Source organism: Ostrea edulis, chromosome 10 (genome assembly GCF_947568905.1).
Source record: "Ostrea edulis chromosome 10, xbOstEdul1.1, whole genome shotgun sequence".
Lineage (NCBI taxonomy): Eukaryota > Metazoa > Mollusca > Bivalvia > Ostreida > Ostreidae > Ostrea > Ostrea edulis.
This window is the reverse complement of record NC_079173.1, coordinates 13559696-13577331: the sequence shown is the minus strand read 5'-3', so window position 1 is coordinate 13577331 and position 17636 is coordinate 13559696. Positions and strand designations below refer to the sequence as shown.

The 17636-nt window shown below is 34.8% G+C and overlaps 1 protein-coding gene across 1 annotated transcript; it reads left to right on the top strand.

Moving 5' to 3' along the window:
* Positions 1 to 271: 271 nt before the first annotated feature.
* On the top strand, positions 272 to 16826 carry LOC130051112 (uncharacterized). Its single transcript, XM_056152469.1, has 10 exons — positions 272 to 585; positions 1766 to 1912; positions 3241 to 3892; positions 4705 to 4841; positions 6103 to 6290; positions 10849 to 10908; positions 14276 to 14312; positions 15127 to 15778; positions 15905 to 16041; positions 16660 to 16826. Exons 3-10 carry the CDS (start codon positions 3250 to 3252, stop codon positions 16807 to 16809), a joined length of 2004 nt encoding a protein of 667 aa, XP_056008444.1. The 5' UTR covers positions 272 to 585; positions 1766 to 1912; positions 3241 to 3249; the 3' UTR covers positions 16810 to 16826.
* Positions 16827 to 17636: the final 810 nt, after the last annotated feature.

Below are 17636 nucleotides of genomic sequence, written 5' to 3'. Positions count from 1 at the left end.
TATAAAATAACGCAAATTTTAAGGGTTTTTGGAAAAAAAATAAGTTCTCCCAATAAAGTAATTCAAGAAATCAAAAGATTTTGTCATTTATTTCTCCGGGAGTGGAAGAAATGATTGCTGCGCCCCCTTTAAATCCGCCACTACAAGTTTCAAAAACAAACAATGATAAGTTATAACGGTCGAAGTAAACTGAGAAGATCAGGTTACGAAAGGGACCTGACCCGGCCCGGTATATTAGGTTTCTAGATCCGCCCCTCTCATAATTGATCTTGATCACACGGATGTTTTAAAACTGTCTTCAGGTTAGCGGCGCGGCGGTAGTATAATTTCAATTTATTTGCTGTTTTCTGTTCGATGGACTTCCACAGTTGACAACCGTCGTCATTCCCACGGTCGATTGTCGCTACAAATTTCCGGGGGCTAATCTAGACCTCGTTATGCAAACCAGATCTAGCAAACAAACATTAGATAACATGTAGACTGCACTGTAGACTGCAGCTGACAGAAACCCTACACCAATGATGTGAAACCGACTGGATAAGCTGAACTGAGTGACTCTGTAGGCTACATGCCCAAATTATCACGGTGAGATAGCTTTCTGCAAATTACACTTTTGATATTTTTGCTGTAAACAGTGGTAGCCCGGCTTGAATTTAATTTATTTAACGATAATATGAAGTGGCGGATCTAGAGGAGTTAATGGGGAGTGGTGCACCCCAAGTTGGCCAACTCTCATTTGGTTGAAAAAATTTAACAATATTAAAAGGTCTTGTTTTATGTGTGCTATTTTTAGAATCTCAATCTGTCACTCTGTGACTTAGCCTACACGGTACATGTCTGTTTGTGTAATGCACGTGCGCAGTGTGTGATGGCTAGGGAATTTGAACAAAGTTCAACTTGAAAGTTGAATGTAGCAATCTTATTTATTTTCGACAATTATATATAGATCTAAATAGACCTAGTGCAATTTTTTTTTTTTGCGAATTAACTTTTTTCTAGAGACTACATTTTTACGAGGTCGGGCACACAGGTGCTCAAGATTTCAGGACCCCACCCCCACCCCCGAAGAACCTGCACGAGTTGATTTAGTAATTTTTAGTTGCAAAATCTCTCTAAAGCATGTCAACAATGTCTTTGTCAAAAGTAAAAAAAAAAAAAAATAAAATAAAAAAAACCCAACATACATGTATTGGCCCCTTTTAAAAATTAGTAAATCACCCTCACTGGATATTGTAACAGAATTCTGTCACCTTATTTTGCTTTATATCAGATTATAGCTTTATCAGGCTAATTAATTGAGGCTATTGCAATATTGGTACAAGAATTTTATTAACAAAACATTTGAATTTTTAAAAACAAATTTAATGATTGATATACAGTTGATGAAATGATATTATTTTTTTCTCATGGATCCTGAGGTTAAGTCAGGGGTCTAATTTTACATAATTCATGTATATAAATTTAGTGGTAAATTTTTAAAAATAAATCTTCTCCAGAATGGCAAGGACATGTTAACAGTCATATCTGTTCAGCTTCCCCATCTGATCAGCATGTAGTCATTGTTGTGTGGATTTAAGTCTGGTCAAATCATAAACCCATAAGCTACATTGGGGTCATAATAAGGGGTAAAATTTTGTAATGGGATCAAAGAGGGTAAAATTTTTCTGATGAACAGCGGGGCGTAGGTGACTTCGGTGAGCATTGTGACCTATGGGTCTCTTGTTTTAGTTTGATAAGATTACATGTTTTGTTGACTTGTTTGTAGCATACATCATCTTAACAGCTGACACACAGGAAGAATACTGGTTCATGGAATGATAGAATGGGAACACTAGGTGGATGACAACAGGATATCAGATAAACTGTTAGGGGAAGAATACAGACACGTTATTTGAAAAACCACGCTCAGAAGGTATTTAAATTCGCATGGTGTATATTTTTTAGAATAACACATTAATATAATTTTTTTGTGTGTGTGATCTTATGATGTCATTTATGTAGTTTGAAGTCTCGTTATCTTTTGTACATTTCCTGCTGATATACATGTACGTTGTGTATATTGAATTCAGATTTATTCTGGGATTCCAGACTCCAATAAACATTTGCGACGGAAGACGTGTAACAGGTGTAGACTAGTAGCATTTTTTTTTTGCTCATCACTTTGAGGTGTTACAAAGATTTTTGGGTGAAATTTTTATTGACTAATGAAATGTACAAGTTAACTAAAAATAAACTGTCAGTCTGATTTAAATCAGATCCTCGATCCATTCCTTTTGAAGATGAAGAGAAGTGGATCGAGGATCTGATTTTAATCAGGTTGAATAAACTGTTTGAGTAAATAGTGAAGGACATGAAGTATCACACCGGTATTTGTCCAATCAAAATGAACTTAGTCAATTGTAGTTCCATATATATATATTTAAATTAAAGAATTTTTTTTTTCTTGTGTGATTTTTCTCATTTCCTCTTTTCTCTTAATTTTTGTACCCCTGATTAGGAAATTTGGTGTAATTTGTAGAAATAACCAAATGTATACAAAGGAACTATTTGCTGTTGGTAGCTGAGGCTACTTCCTGAGGTGCACTCTGGCTGTTTACATACAAGTGAAAAACACGTGGATTTGAGGGTAGTCTTGTTTGCGGGTAAAATTTTTTCGTAGGGTGTTGCTTTTCTGGTGTCGGCAGACAAGATGGGTAACATAGAACGTTTCCGACTGCGTTATTGGGCATCAATTCTGTAAACTGATTTTTAATGATTTTTTCCCCTCTATAGTAATATATAGTGGAAATAATTACCGGTGTGATGCCATGAGCAACTGATAACAAAGAGAGGTAACTCATTGTGCTTGCAGTGTGCCCCTGACTGATAAAGAGACTGAAAATAATGATCAAAACATTGACTACTTCTGAAAGACACTTACTGATGTTAATAAGAAGCATTACACTTTTATCTTCAAACAGATTTAAAAAAAAAATGAAGCTAGATTTCTTTAAAATCAAGTACATGTATTTGTAGTGTATGGTTGTATTCAGGAAGTAGAACACTACATGTATATTATATATATTATGCAAGACTAAGTCACAGTGGGTGTAATTTGCATTAATTGAACTAAAAATAAACTTGGTAGCCTTTATCTTTGCACGTTTAAGTGTGTCAGAAAGGGTTACTGTGTTTTGTTTGGTGGAGTTTGTCTGTTATGGTGTTTATCTTTCTGAAGTGACAATGTACTCTTTTTTTTAGGGTGTCCTGATGACTTGGCGGGAAGTCTGGACGGTGGCAGTGGGATATGAACCACCATTAACACATTTCTCATCAGTGGCTTCTGCAGTTCTGCTGTATCTTCTGACTCTGATCTTCTGCTTCCTCTTCCACCAACTGTCCAGAGTGTTTCTGCCGAGATTTCTTCAGGAATATGTCTTGGATTTCTTCAAGGCTCTGGCATTCTGCACTTATTGTTTTGGACACGGGATCATACGGACTGCCCACGGCCATCTTGGGTATCTGCTGTGTGTTGTGCCTTTAAATACTGCCAGTATTTTTATTTTTAACCTCGGTGATGGAACCCCATTACTTGTGTGGTTGAAATACCTGCAGAAACAAATTCCGTTGTGGAAATTTCTTGTGAAAGTGACGGCACAGATTCTTGCAGGATTATGCTCATGGGAACTTGGCCATCTGATTTTCAGATTAGATTTTCATGAATCCTTTGCAGAGAAAGTCAGCAATCAGGCCAATTGTTCCTCTGATCTCAATATTGCCACTGTGTTTGGGTTTCTTTTGGAGTGTTTGGCTGTCGCTTATGACTTTTGGTTGGACCAGCAGACCCTGTCTAAGTATGTTCCAGTAGATATTGCACTGAAGATCCTGAACTGTGCTGTTCTTGTTTGTATAGGTAAGTGTTTCAGTAGATATTGCACTAGAGATCCTGAACTGTGCTGTTCTTGTGTGTATAGGTAAATGTTTCAGTAGATATTGCACTGAAGATTCTGAACTGTGCTCTTCTTGTGTGTATAGGTAAGTTTTCAAGGTGCACAATCTGCAGTTTATTGTGTATTTATGTGCAGACATTACTATTGATAGCATAATACAAACAAGTTAAAAATAACTCAAATGAGCTATTTTTTGGTCACAATGAGTTATTTCTCTTTGCTCCCTATTTCTCCTGTCCTTCACCAATATTACTCATTCCTTGATTAATAACTCAGACAGGTTATTTTTAGTTACGTGCAACTTGTATAAATGATATTTTGTGTCAACTGCCCCTCATTTTACACCACAGATTTTTGCTGGTGCACAAAGACAAAAACTAATGTTCTATAAAATAAAAGTTTGCTTTAAAATCCTGGAAAGCATTCATAGCCATCAGGAAAGTATGGAAAATTAATTAGTACTTTGCCAGTTCTTTGTATTTTGTAAATCAATTCGACATTCATTCTAAGTATCATTCAAGGCATTATGTTTGAGACAGACACATCACAGCAGGTGTGGCACGATAAAGATCCCTCCCTGCTCAAAGGCTGTGAGTGACGAGCATAGGCCTAAATTTTGCAGCCCTTCACTGGCAATTGTAACATTTCCATATGAGTGAAAGATTCTCGAGAGGGACGTTAAACAATATTCATTCAATCAATCAAAGAGCATGATTGTAGGAGTTTTTATCTTTTCACTGTTGAGCTGTCAATTCATCAACACTTTCCTTTACAGGTCTGAATATGACTGGGATGTACTTACAACCTGCCTTGGCAACAGGGCACACATTCGGCTGTAGTCCCACTTCCGTCTTGTCCCACATACTGGTGTACTGGGGAGGACCTTTCATAGGAATATACATAGGTCTGAAGGTAAATCGTCAACAGTTGACAGCTAATGCATAAAAATATGTGTCTGCCATGCGAGGGCCTTCTTCTCGTGGACCGTGAGGGTACAATAGGTCACCTAGATATATGCAAGTATTCTCATTTTGTGTAGATTCAATATGTGGGAAATCTTTACAAAAACCACAGGACTATAGTCTGTCAAATATAGGCAAGCATCTTTTGATGTAATGCCAAATCGAGTTTGTTTACACCAAGACTGTATGATGCCACAAATGAGGATTTCAAGTTTTACGCTGGAATACATGTAGGAACACTCTTTGAAATCTGTACAACATGGGTTCAGTTTGTAAATCATTACATTCCACAAAGGGGAGTGGGACCATGCTAGGATTCAAAGTTTTATAGAAATATGTATGTAAGAAAACTGATTGAATCTCTTCTGAAGCTGAGCCATTCTCTTAGAGAAGTGGACAGTCATAGCCAACATCCACTTCTCTTAGTGGACAGGCATAGCCTACATCCATCTCTCTTAGTGGACAGGCATAGCCTACATCCATCTCTCTTCGCAGACTTTCATATTTTGATTCTGGAAAATGTGTAATGCTAGAACCATGGTGATGGGTTACGTTTCAATCGACGTCTTGACTCAAATATGCAGAATTCATATAACAGACAAATTATTTCCTCAACTTTAATATCAATGCATGCATATGTGGCTATTTTAGAACTTACACTGTATTGTTGAAATAAAAATATTTTCTGAGGGCCCAACCAAATAACAAATGTAAATGATACCAGAGTATGCCATACACACACACACACATATATATATATATATATATATATATATATATATATATATATAAATAAGGTTTGTGTTTAGTATATATATATACATTTCTAAATAGAAAATATCAGTTGGGTTGTAACAAACATTAGAAACTATCTAATTGTGACATTCACTCAAAATGAACTTGTAAATTGAAAAAAAAATCTGCTTTAAACAAACTTTTTACTAGTATTTTTAACCTATGTAAACAAAAACATGACATGAGCCTTGTTTGCATAGCAAAAAATAGTGAGCTATGTATCTCTCATGCAAGTCAGCAACTGACATTCAAGGAAATTACCTTAGTTAAGCATTGTAAACATTAAAAATGGAAAAATTTAATTTAATTTTTTTTTTTAGCTCAAACCGTGTCCTTGTTCTTTTAACCGAGATTGTTCCTTAATATAAACAAGCTCTATATTCTGAGTCGTCTAACAATTTCTTCTTCACATTTAGATGGGCCAGGTTTTCCATCTTCCTTTCTTCAAGACCACCAAATTCAGCTATGTCAAGCAGCCAGTGAAAGTCACTCAAAATGGTGTTCTTGCTGATGATGTTGTGAAACAACCTTCAATGAATGGACATAACTTGAAATTAAGACACAGAAGGAAGAAAGCATTCTTCAGCAATGGAAATAAGAAATAGAAATCCCCTTCGTGCATTATGATGCATTTGTGATAAAATTGCCTTCTCCTCACAGAGCCAAATATCAATGTAGTTTTTCAGTTCAATGTTATATGTATATTCTTTTGCACAGTATTATTATAGTATTTTCATACAGATAACCACTGTATTTTTATATGACACAAAAAAAAAACACACACAAAAAAATCAGTAGTTAATGGCTGTTTTGCGCAGTTTTGTAAGCTGCCATATATAAACATACTAAAAGTTAACATTGTCATCTATGTTTATATGTGTGGCTATATAAACAGACATAAAGTTAACATTGACATCTATGTTTATATGTGTGTGGCTATAGCCTCTAGTCACTGTGAACTGTGATTGTATGTTCATGCTGAATGAAAACTTTTATGACTCAACATGATTTAAGTCTTGTCTTTTACCTGTGTAAGACTTGTATTTTGTCTTTTACCTGTCTAGAACTTGTATTTTGTCTTTTACCTGTCTAAGTCATGTATTCTGTCTTTTACCTGTCTAAGTCATGTATTCTGTCTTTTATCTGTCTAGAACTTGTATTTTGTCTTTTACCTGTCTAAGTCGTGTATTTTGTCTTTTACCTGTCTAAGTCATGTATTCTGTCTTTTACATGTCTAAGTCGTGTATTTTGTCTTTTACCTGTCTAGAACTTGTATTTTGTCTTTTACCTGTCTAAGTTGTGTATTTTGTCTTTTCTAAGTCATGTATTCTATCTTTTACCTGTCTAGAACTTGTATTTTGTCTTTTACCTGTCTAAGTCGTGTATTTTGTCTTTTACCTGTCTAAGTCATGTATTCTGTCTTTTATCTGTCTAGAACTTGTATTTTGTCTTTTACCTGTCTAAGTCGTGTATTTTGTCTTTTACCTGTCTAGAAGTTGTATTTTGTCTTTTACCTGTCTAAGACTTGTATTTTGTCTTTTACCTGTCTAAGTCGTGTATTTTGTCTTTTACCTGTCTAAGTCGTGTATTTTGTCTTTTACCTGTCTGTGCTGACTCAAGTTTCAAAGGAAGGTTATTCTGGAGAGCAGAGTTGTGAAACTTGAAAAATTTTGTTCAGTATTTTTGACCTGCAACTTTAACGGTTTTGTAGACCATTTTCACCTTTAATAGTTACCAGAGAAAAAGAAATCAAAAATTTTCAGAGAGAAATATAGTTGAGTTTGTGTCAATAATGATTACAATGCTCGTTTGTATTGTTGAAATTTTTACTATTATTTTCAACAAAAGCTGCAGATCTTATTTTCTTTATATTTGTGACCCTTAAATGGTCCTTTATCCATTCCATTGGAAACGCTTACCTGTCCTTTTTATTAGCTCACCTGAGCCGAAGGCGGCTCAAGTGAGCTTTTCTGATCGAAATTTGTCCGTTGTCGTTGTTGTCGTCGTAAACTTTTCTCATTTTCATCTTCTCCAGAACCACTTGGTGATTTCAACCAAACTTGGCACAAAGCATCCTTGGGTTAAGGGGATTCAAGTTTGTTCAAATGAAGGGCAATGTCCCCTACAAAGGGAAGATAATCACAAAAATGCAAAAATAGGGTGGGGTCATTTAAAAATCTTCTCAAGAACTACTGGGCCAGAAGAGCTGAAATTTACGTGTAAGCTTCCTGACATAGTGCAGATTCAAGTTTGGTAAAACCATAACCCCTGAAGGTAGGTTATGGCCACAATAGGGGATCAAATATTTACATGCGAATATATATGTAAAATCTTTGAAAATCTTTTTTTTTCAAGAATCATTAGGCCAAAGACTTTTACATTTACATGAAAGATTCCTAACATAATGCATATTCTAGTGTGTAGAAATCATGGCCCCCGGAAGTGGGTAGGGCCACAATAGGGATCAAAGTTTTACAAGCAAATATATAAGGAAAATCTTGATATATGGACCAAGGTAACTCAGGTGAGCGATGTGGCCCTTGGGCCTCTTGTAATCGGCATCTGTTTAAGATTTATTTGCAGTTTGGACTGGTTCTATATGTTCAGTCCATTATTATTTTCGTTTAATTTAAACATATTTTATTGAGAAACTCAACAAGATTGGGCAACAGGCAGAGCCTATGTAGGCCCTCTCCCAAGTTTGTTTGCTAGTTTAAGTAAACTAGAAAACCGAAACAGAATGGATTTTAATGTTTCGAAATATCTTTAAAGACATAAATATTAGTTGAAACAGTTTCCACACTAATGATTATTTTCTAACAAAAGCATGGAATTATTGTATAAAAACTAGCTAAATGTGTCTGATGATGATATCCAGATTTTCAATGATTCATGCACCTGCTGAAATCTTTGTTAATTTTATTGTTTACAATTTTAATCAATTATTGTTAATCATTATTGAAAGTTAATGTCTGTTATTCAGAACAGGAGACAAAGTTTGTTGGTTGTTTTAGGGGTAAGTGGGTTACAACTTATAAATTCCGCAATGGTGCAGATGCGGGAGTGAATTCACTCCCTCAACATTTTCGATCATTCTAATCATTTCCTGGTTTCTTTACTAAACAAAAAAGTGGTATATCCTTCCGGGTCTACAAATGATTTTACAATCTGCAACTGACGATTTGGGGGACTCTGTCCTACCGGTTATGAATTTTCAATGTACATGTACATGTAATTCAATTTCTGGAATCATATGTTCAAGTTAATGCCTAATTAACTGTTAGTTATAATAACTAAACTTCACGTAACTTGGTCCTGGCTGTCAAGTTAATGCTTATTTGCTCAAATTGCATATATGCCCATATAAGGTATTGTTTATATCATTTTGAAGGGCTGTGCAGTCTAGGCCTATGCTCGGCGCTTGCTGCTTTTGGTCAGGGAGGGTCTTTATCGTGACACGGGGCTTCGGTTTGTACGGTCTCGTCCGAAGGATCGCCCCATTTAGTCGCCTCTTGTGGCAAGTAAGGGTACTGAGGATCTATTTTAGCCCGGATAGGGTTTTGTATTTCACTTCCCTGTCTTCTGTTTGACAAGGCATTTTCTTTATGTAGCAATATTTTGACCTTGTGACTTCGAAATTTGACCTGCTTTTAAAAACTTTAACCTAGGCCATCACGTTTGAATAGTTAGGGATAGGGCTTATTTCACATGTGTTGTATTCCTTATGATGAACCCGGGGTGGGGGGGGGGGGGGGGGGGGTAGGGGGGTGGGGGGTAGAATAGGGAATAGGTCTTCATTACCCCTTGCTTGTCGTAAGAGGCGACGAAATGGGGCGGTCCTTTGGATAATTGGATAAGACCGCAAAAACCGAGGCCACAGCAGGTGTGGCACGATATAGATCCCAGGTCCATGCTCGAAGACTAAGCGCCGAGCATAGGCCTAAATTTTTACAGCCATTCACCGGCAATGAACATTTTTCGAATGGGACGTCACACAATATACAACCAACCAACCTTGTTGGGGGTACCATACTTACTTTTCTGTCACACAGGGACATCAATGTTTCAGAATCGCGTTTTATTTTACAATAATTCATGTTTTTTATGATCAGTGTCGTCCATCGTGCACAGCTGAGGACTGGTTTGTAGTATTTTCTGTTTACAGAAATTTCATGTTAACATGAATCGGGTATGTGTCAAAATACTTTGTGATCCAGGAGAAATGATTGGCAACGCATTGGAACAATCAACATCTGGAAACCTGTCCTTATTTACGTCCATCAAGAGACAATGTCGACGGTGCATCTTGAACTTTTCTATTCATATAAAATTGGATGAAAATCAATATGTATTTCTCCTTATATTATTCAACAGCTGTTGCGAACGATATGGATGATTTTATAAGAAGTAAATGATAGTGACGTCATCGAGAAATGAAGTATAGTTTTTGCATGGTGGGTTGATTAAATCTTGGTTATATTTCATGGAGTTGTTAATAGTCAAGAATCGATGCAGTTTGAAACAGAGAGAGGAAGATAATACTGTTTAGCAGTTAAAAGGCAGGAGTACTTAATTGCGGGGTAATTATTTTTGCTGAAATTTTAGTGTTGATATTTCATTAAGAATACAAAATTGAGAGTAGGGCAACGAACAGATTATGCAAATCGTATGTAAAGTTTAAATGCCCCATCAGTTTTTCTTGATATATATATACAGTGTACACGTGCATTTTTGTAACATTAAGCTACATGTACTGATCAATGTTTATGTAGGCACCTGATCACACCTCTGGTGCGTCCAGGGGTCCGTATTTGTCTGACCACACCTCTGGTGTGTCCAGGGGTCCGTGTTTGTCTGACCACACATCTGGTGTGTCCAGGGGTCCGTGTTTGTCTGACCACACCTCTGGTGTGTCCAGGGGTCCATGTTAGTCCTACACTTAATTTTGTATTCTCTATGGGATTCATGAGATAATGTTCGTTATCTCCCCTTTTCTTATAATAATCACTTCACTTTGAGTTGTAGATAATCTATTACGAGGTATTCAATATTATGTTTTATCATAATAATATAAGCACCGTTCCTTGGTACCCTCTGTGTTCGGAACAGCGTTTTATAATATGGTTTCACTTTACTTCTCATATAGCATCTTCGTTGTACAGTGCATTTTCAGTCAGTTTTGTTAAAGAGTCAAGTCCAGAAATCCGTAACCTGTGTATATGGTATACATGTGTATATTGTATCGTGTAGTTATATAATGTTTAATTGTTAAAATTGCATATGTTCCCTGAGGAGCCTTGATTGGTGACTATATTATAGTCATATATGAATATTAATAATAGAAATATCATAAGAAGGACTGGTTAAGTATACTGGAGAAATAAAGGAAGTTGTGGAATATACTTTATGAATCGACTTTGTGATATTTGCATTATTTTAGGTCCATGATGAATATTTCTTCGAAATATGTAGCACTTCGTTTTAATGGCTGACTTTCTTTTAAAATATGAATGAAAATATAGCTATTGATCAGCAACACCCCTATATTCCTTTGACATCTAATTGCCTAGCTGGGTAGCTCAGTCGGTTATTATGGCTAGTGTCGTCTGCTGAGTTTTAGATCGTGAGTTTGTGTCTTGCAGGATTTGGTCCCCCCCCCCCCCCCCCCCCCGATTACTTTCTTTTGAAACTATACAAATTAAAATAAAAAGCTAGATAAGGTAAATTTAAAAGTTTTCATTTTCTAAATAGTATTGTACATACATGTATCCACCACTTTCATCCATATCATATTTCTCTGGTGCATCATTCCGAACTTGTTCTGGGACAAATGAGACAGACGGGTTGGTTATTGCAAAGATCAAAAGAATGCCGCGGTCAATATCTTCCTACGTATATACTGATTGTGAGAAAACTGATACACATAAGCATAATTCGCGTTTTGTCAATATAACATGAAAGTCGACAGCTGATGATTCAATTTTATATTCATAAAAAATAATATGTGTTGCAAAAACAAATTCATGAATGACTGAATAATAGTTGTCATTCATCTGCATTCCAAGATCGATACACGTAAACAAACATGGCGATACACAGAAAACCTAACCCTCTTTCACTTTGATAAAATCTGTCAACATCAAACTGAATATCAAAACATATTTAGTTTACCCTACCATCTCACTTTTTTCGTCAGCAAAAACATATGTAGGCTCACAGGTGCTTGGGTTTAGGACCACCCCCCCCCCCCCCCTCCCATCCGAATAAGCTACTAAGCTACAAGAGTTGATTTAATTTTTTTTTTTGGTTGAAAATATTTCTAATACATGTCAACAACTGCCCCCCCCCCCCCCCCCCCCCCCCGTAACAGCAATTCCTGGATCCACAGCTTTCAACATGCATGTATAAAATAATATTTTCATAATTCACACCACAGCAACATTTGACGATCTGTAGCGTCTGTTGCCTTGTATTTTTTTTCCTGAATGACTTATTTACATATACAGTATTAAGTAATTAAAGAAGTTCACATTTTTGTGTAGAACTTATTTTTAGATATCGTTTCCTATGACCCTCAAACACAGAATTTAGAAAATTGTATATAAACCATGTTATTTGAAGATACATTCAATGTAAAAACGTTTACAATTACTCAAAGCATATAATATACCTGAACTTAGATATTTGGGTAAATATCATGTAAACATACGTGTACATAAAGTAATTCATAGTAAAGTAATTCGTAGTTTATCATTATTATGATAATACTGTACATTTTCTGTTAATTTATTAATAAATCATACACTTTCTGTTAGCCTATCAATAAATTATACACTTTCTGTTAATTTATTAATAAATTATACACTTTCTGTTTATCTATAATAAACTACACACTTTCTGTTCATTTATCAATAAATCATACACTTTCTGTTAGCCTATCAATAAATTATACACTTTCTGTTAATTTATTAATAAATTATACACTTTCTGTTTATCTATAATAAACTACACACTTTCTGTTCATTTATCAATAAATCATACACTTTCTGTTAGCCTATCAATAAATTATACACTTTCTGTTCATCTATTAATATATTATACACTTTCTGTTCATCTATTAATAAATTATACACTTCTGTCCAGCTATTAATAACTTATACACGTCCTGGTAACCTATTAATAAATTTTACACTTTGTGTTTATCCAGTAATAAATTATACACTTTCTGTTAATCTATTAATGAAGAATACACGTTCTGTTTATCTATCAATAAATCATACACTTTCTGTTTATTTATCAATAAATTATACACTTTCTGTTTTTCTATATCAATAAATTATACACTTTCTGTACATCTATAATAAATTATACACTTTCTGTTCATCTATTACTAAATTATACACTTTCTGTTATCTACTACTAAATTATACACTTTATGTTCATCTATTACTAAATTATACACTTTCTGTTCATCTATTACTAAATTATACACTTTCTGTTCATCTATTACTAAATTATACACTTTCTGTTATCCATTACTAAATTATACACTTTCTGTTTTTCTATCAATAAATTATACACTTTCTGTTCATCTATTAATAAATTATACACTTTCTGTTTTTCTATCAGTAAATTATATACTTTCTGTTCATCTATTGATAAATTATACACTTTCTGTTCATCTTTTAATAAATTATACACTTTCTGTTCATCTATAAATAAATTATACACTTTATGTTCATCTATTGATAAATTATACACTTTCTGATCTATCAATAAATTATACACTTTCTGTTCATCTAGTGATAAATTATACACTTTCTGTTAATTTATCAATAAATTATACACTTTCTGTTCATCTAGTGATAAATTGAACACTTTCTGTTCATCTAGTGATAAATTATACACTTTCTGTTAATTTATCAATAAATTATACACTTTCTGTTCATCTAGTGATAAATTGAACACTTTCTGTTTATCTATCAATAAATTATACACTTTCTGTTAATTAATTAATAAATTATACACTTTCTGTTAGTTTATTAATAAATTGTACACTTTCTGTTTATCTATCAATAAATTATACACTTTCTGTTTATCTATTAACACATTATACACTTTTTGATCGTCCATTATCATACTGTACACTGCATGTACATGTACTTTCGTTTACTATAGATTTGCCCATATCCGCCAATACACCGTTTATACTTTGAAGGATTGTGAAACGATTATGCCTATAACTTTTTTTTTTCAATAAATGTAACTGAGCTATGATAAAAATCTTACAAAGGATTTTAATAATTCCGACTTTTTTGCAACTACATATATGTATTTTATCCTAGTACGGTTGTACATAGTCGACGATGGTTCATAATTTAGGCCACGGAGACATAATTTCAGTCTTATTTGATAAATTCTATCGTAGATGATATCAGTATTGCATGTAGTTAGACATACCAAATTTCTGAGTCCGTCAAGACCTTGAAAGGTTCTTTATTTGAAGAAATAAGAACATCGTCGAACGCACCGTCGTAACTGCGACCTCTCACATGTTAAGTTTACTTGCGGAGGTCACAACTGATAAAGGCATTTCGTACGTCCCAAGATTTTACGACGTGTTATGGTGAGATTTGTACTTTTAATTTGAATGCTATTTAGAACTTTAAATAAATATTTCTCTATTTCTTAATCATGTTCCCCTCTTCTGTACATCATAAGGCGTTGAATGAGGTTTTGATATATTAGATTAGATATACATGTAGTATGTGATTGAAAAATCTCTCAGTATCGATGATCAAATATTAATGTAATAGGATTTGTCTTCCGAGCATTTACACGTGTCGTTTACATAGATTACTCTCTACTATCAATGTACAATTGCACAGTAAATAATATTAAACATCTTTAGGATTTTCAAATTCTGCTTCACCCTGGATATTACAGGTAAGATGATTTATCGGGACAATTGACCTAAATGAGACCCTAAAAGATATTTCATCCCTTGGATTCGCTGCTGACAAGATTGTATTGAGTTCTCCGTACCTTTTTGGTGACCCTATGAAAATTGACTTTAGCACTTTTGGTGGTCCTTTTACTAGCTAGGGTTAGAAAGGAATTATAACAGGGATTATCAAATGTCTGTAAAATTGTATTTTAAATCTGCTTGCGTTTAATTTTATGCCTGGTCATTCATGAGAAGTAGTACCTATGCTGGTGTGAAGCGTCGCATTTCCTACCCTCACGTATTTTCAAAAATGAATTTATTTCCTAACCATAGGATTGGAGTTGCTTTGTTTATCAATGTTAAGAATACTAGTCATTATCGTACATTTCAACAAAAAGGTGTATTTGAGACTTATCTCCATACTTAATTAGCGTAAACACATTACATAATCATAATGAAAATTAAAACTGAATACATGTGTATATATTTTTAGGCCACTATGATGACTTGGCGAGATTTATGGGAAACAGTGATGGGATTCCAACCCCCGGTGTCGCATGTTTCGCCTACGGTTTCAGCGATTCTTATTTATTTATTAGCCTTGATCTTCTGCTTCCTCTTCTACCAACTGTCCAGAGTGTTTCTGCCGAGATTGCTTCAGGAATATGTCTTAGATTTCTTCAAGACCCTGGCATTTTGTACTTATTGTTTTGGACACGGGGTCATACGGACTGCCCACGGCCATCTTGGGTATGTGCTGTGCGCAGTGCCTTTGAATACAGCTAGCGTTCTGATTTTCAAAATCGGAGATGGAACTCCGCTCTCTGTTTGGTCTAAGTATCTTCAAAAACAAATTCCAACATGGAAATTCTGCCTAAAAGTTTCCGCTCAGATTTTGGCAGGGTTCTGTGGTTGGGAACTTGGCCATCTTATTTTAAATCTCGATTTCCATCCATCATTCACGGAGAAAGTCATCCAAAAGTCTAACTGTAATTCAGATCTTAGAATTTCTGCTATAGCAGGATTCCTACTCGAGGGAACTGGAGTTGCCTATGATATCTGGATGAACCAACAGACGCTGTCAAAATATAGACCGCTGGACGTTTTTCTAAAGTTCATTAACACATCTCTCATAGTTTGTTGTGGTAAGACTAGTTAGTGTTCTAGGTTTATCTAATTACTATAAAATTTCATTTCCAGTGTATAATTTGTAATCAATTTTGATTAATTGTGTAATTTGTTATATATATCAAACATGATGGTTATTTTAGGAGTAAAGATGACTGGGATGTACATTCATCCGGCTATAGCGACCGGACGAACAATTGGATGCGGAGAAACCCCAATTCTATCTCATTTGCTAGTTTACTGGGGAGGACCATTTGTAGGAATATTCATAGGATTAAAGGTAATTTGAATATTGTAAAAAATGGAAGAAACAGAGATAAAATCTTCTTTCTAAGTATTCTGATTCTGTTATTCAGCTAAATACTAAGAATTAAAAACATATTTGTTCGTACCCTTTTGCAGCTTTCATCTAAAGCTGATGACGTCTCGTATGAGTGATAAATTCTCGACGGGACGTAAAATAATAAATCAATCAATTAATCAATCATACCTTTCATTGATGTAGAATTATCTGCATGCTGTTTGACGAATGTCATGACACTCTGACCAGCTTTGCGTGATACCTTGTCAATGTTTCTAGACCAATCGGAATTCCTCGAATGTCTCGCGTACTCGACATAGATCTCGGATATGATGGCATCCATGAGTGAATTTGATGCATTGTCAACTATGACGTCATAGTCTACTGCACGACGTTACGTAGCCTTAGTACGTAAGTCCTCGAGCTCGCGCTTCATACTTCACCGCATATCGAGTAGCTAGACGTTACGTACTTCATAGCTAGCAATGCATCGAATTCACTCATGGATGCCATCGTATTACATCCGAGATCAATGTCAAGTGCGCGAGACATTCGAGGAGTTCCGATTGGTTTCTAGACATTACTTTCTATTTTCAGGCTAGTCAGTTTATACGTCTTCCATTCAACGAGACATCGGAAAAGAAACGACCCAGTAGAGTAACCGAAAAGGGGGACAACTATTCGGAATTTAAATCGAAAAATGGAAAGTCTGAGGCAGTACGACGGAGAAATAAACAGAAAAAATAAAACATAGTGTAGCTCAATTAGAAGTCTTGTCTTTATCAATTACAAGAGAACTTTTAACACACTAAATACGAAATGTTTAGGAGAAAGTGCTTGAATCGTGTTTTTTTTTTTAAAGATATGTCACGATAATGTATAAACGTTTAGAAAATGAAAATGGTGTAAAAAATCATTTTGATGTCTAAACTATTCAATACTTTGTATCAATTTGAAACCACATACCGTTGACAAATTACAAAATGAAAATACCATAATACATGTTCTAGAGTATTGTATATTATAGGGTTATTGAACTTATATTGGTGAATATTGGCACTCGTTGACTGTCAAAATGCACGAGCTTGCGAGTGCATTTTGACAGCCAACGAGTGCCAATATTCACCTATATAAGTTCAATAACCCTTTTATTATATAGCTAAAGTATTTAGTTGTTAAATTATATCCCTTTTCACTCGAACTACTCCAAAATAGACGAGAATCAATATTGGCATCCAAGGTGAAGGTGTATAATAACAGCATGCATTTCTTAACTGTTTAATATTGAACCCGTCATTAATGCATGAAGGAAACTGATTTTTTAAATGGGGACATCATAATTTATGTACAGTAAAACACTTTGCTGAAGTAAATATCAAATACCGGCTCTGTCAGATTCGGAGGACCGTCATCTGCCATTTTGGCTTGTTTACGTCGTTACGGTAACGTCAATATTGAACGCTCATACTCGGAATGTTTCGGTCGCATACAATTTACGCAATGCAAAGTTAGCGTTCAATAAATTCTCAGGATATTGAACGCTAACATTCTCTAGATTTTACGCAGATTTTATA

Coding starts and splice junctions, on each gene's coding strand:
- LOC130051112 (XM_056152469.1), top strand. CDS start 3,250: ATGACTTGGCGGGAAGTCTGGACGGTGGCAGTGGGATATGAACCACCA. Junction 3,893..4,704: donor TGCTGTTCTTGTTTGTATAG/GTAAGTGTTTCA, acceptor TTTCCTTTACAG/GTCTGAATATGACTGGGATG. Junction 6,291..10,848: donor AGCAATGGAAATAAGAAATA/GAAATCCCCTTC, acceptor TTCGTTGTACAG/TGCATTTTCAGTCAGTTTTG.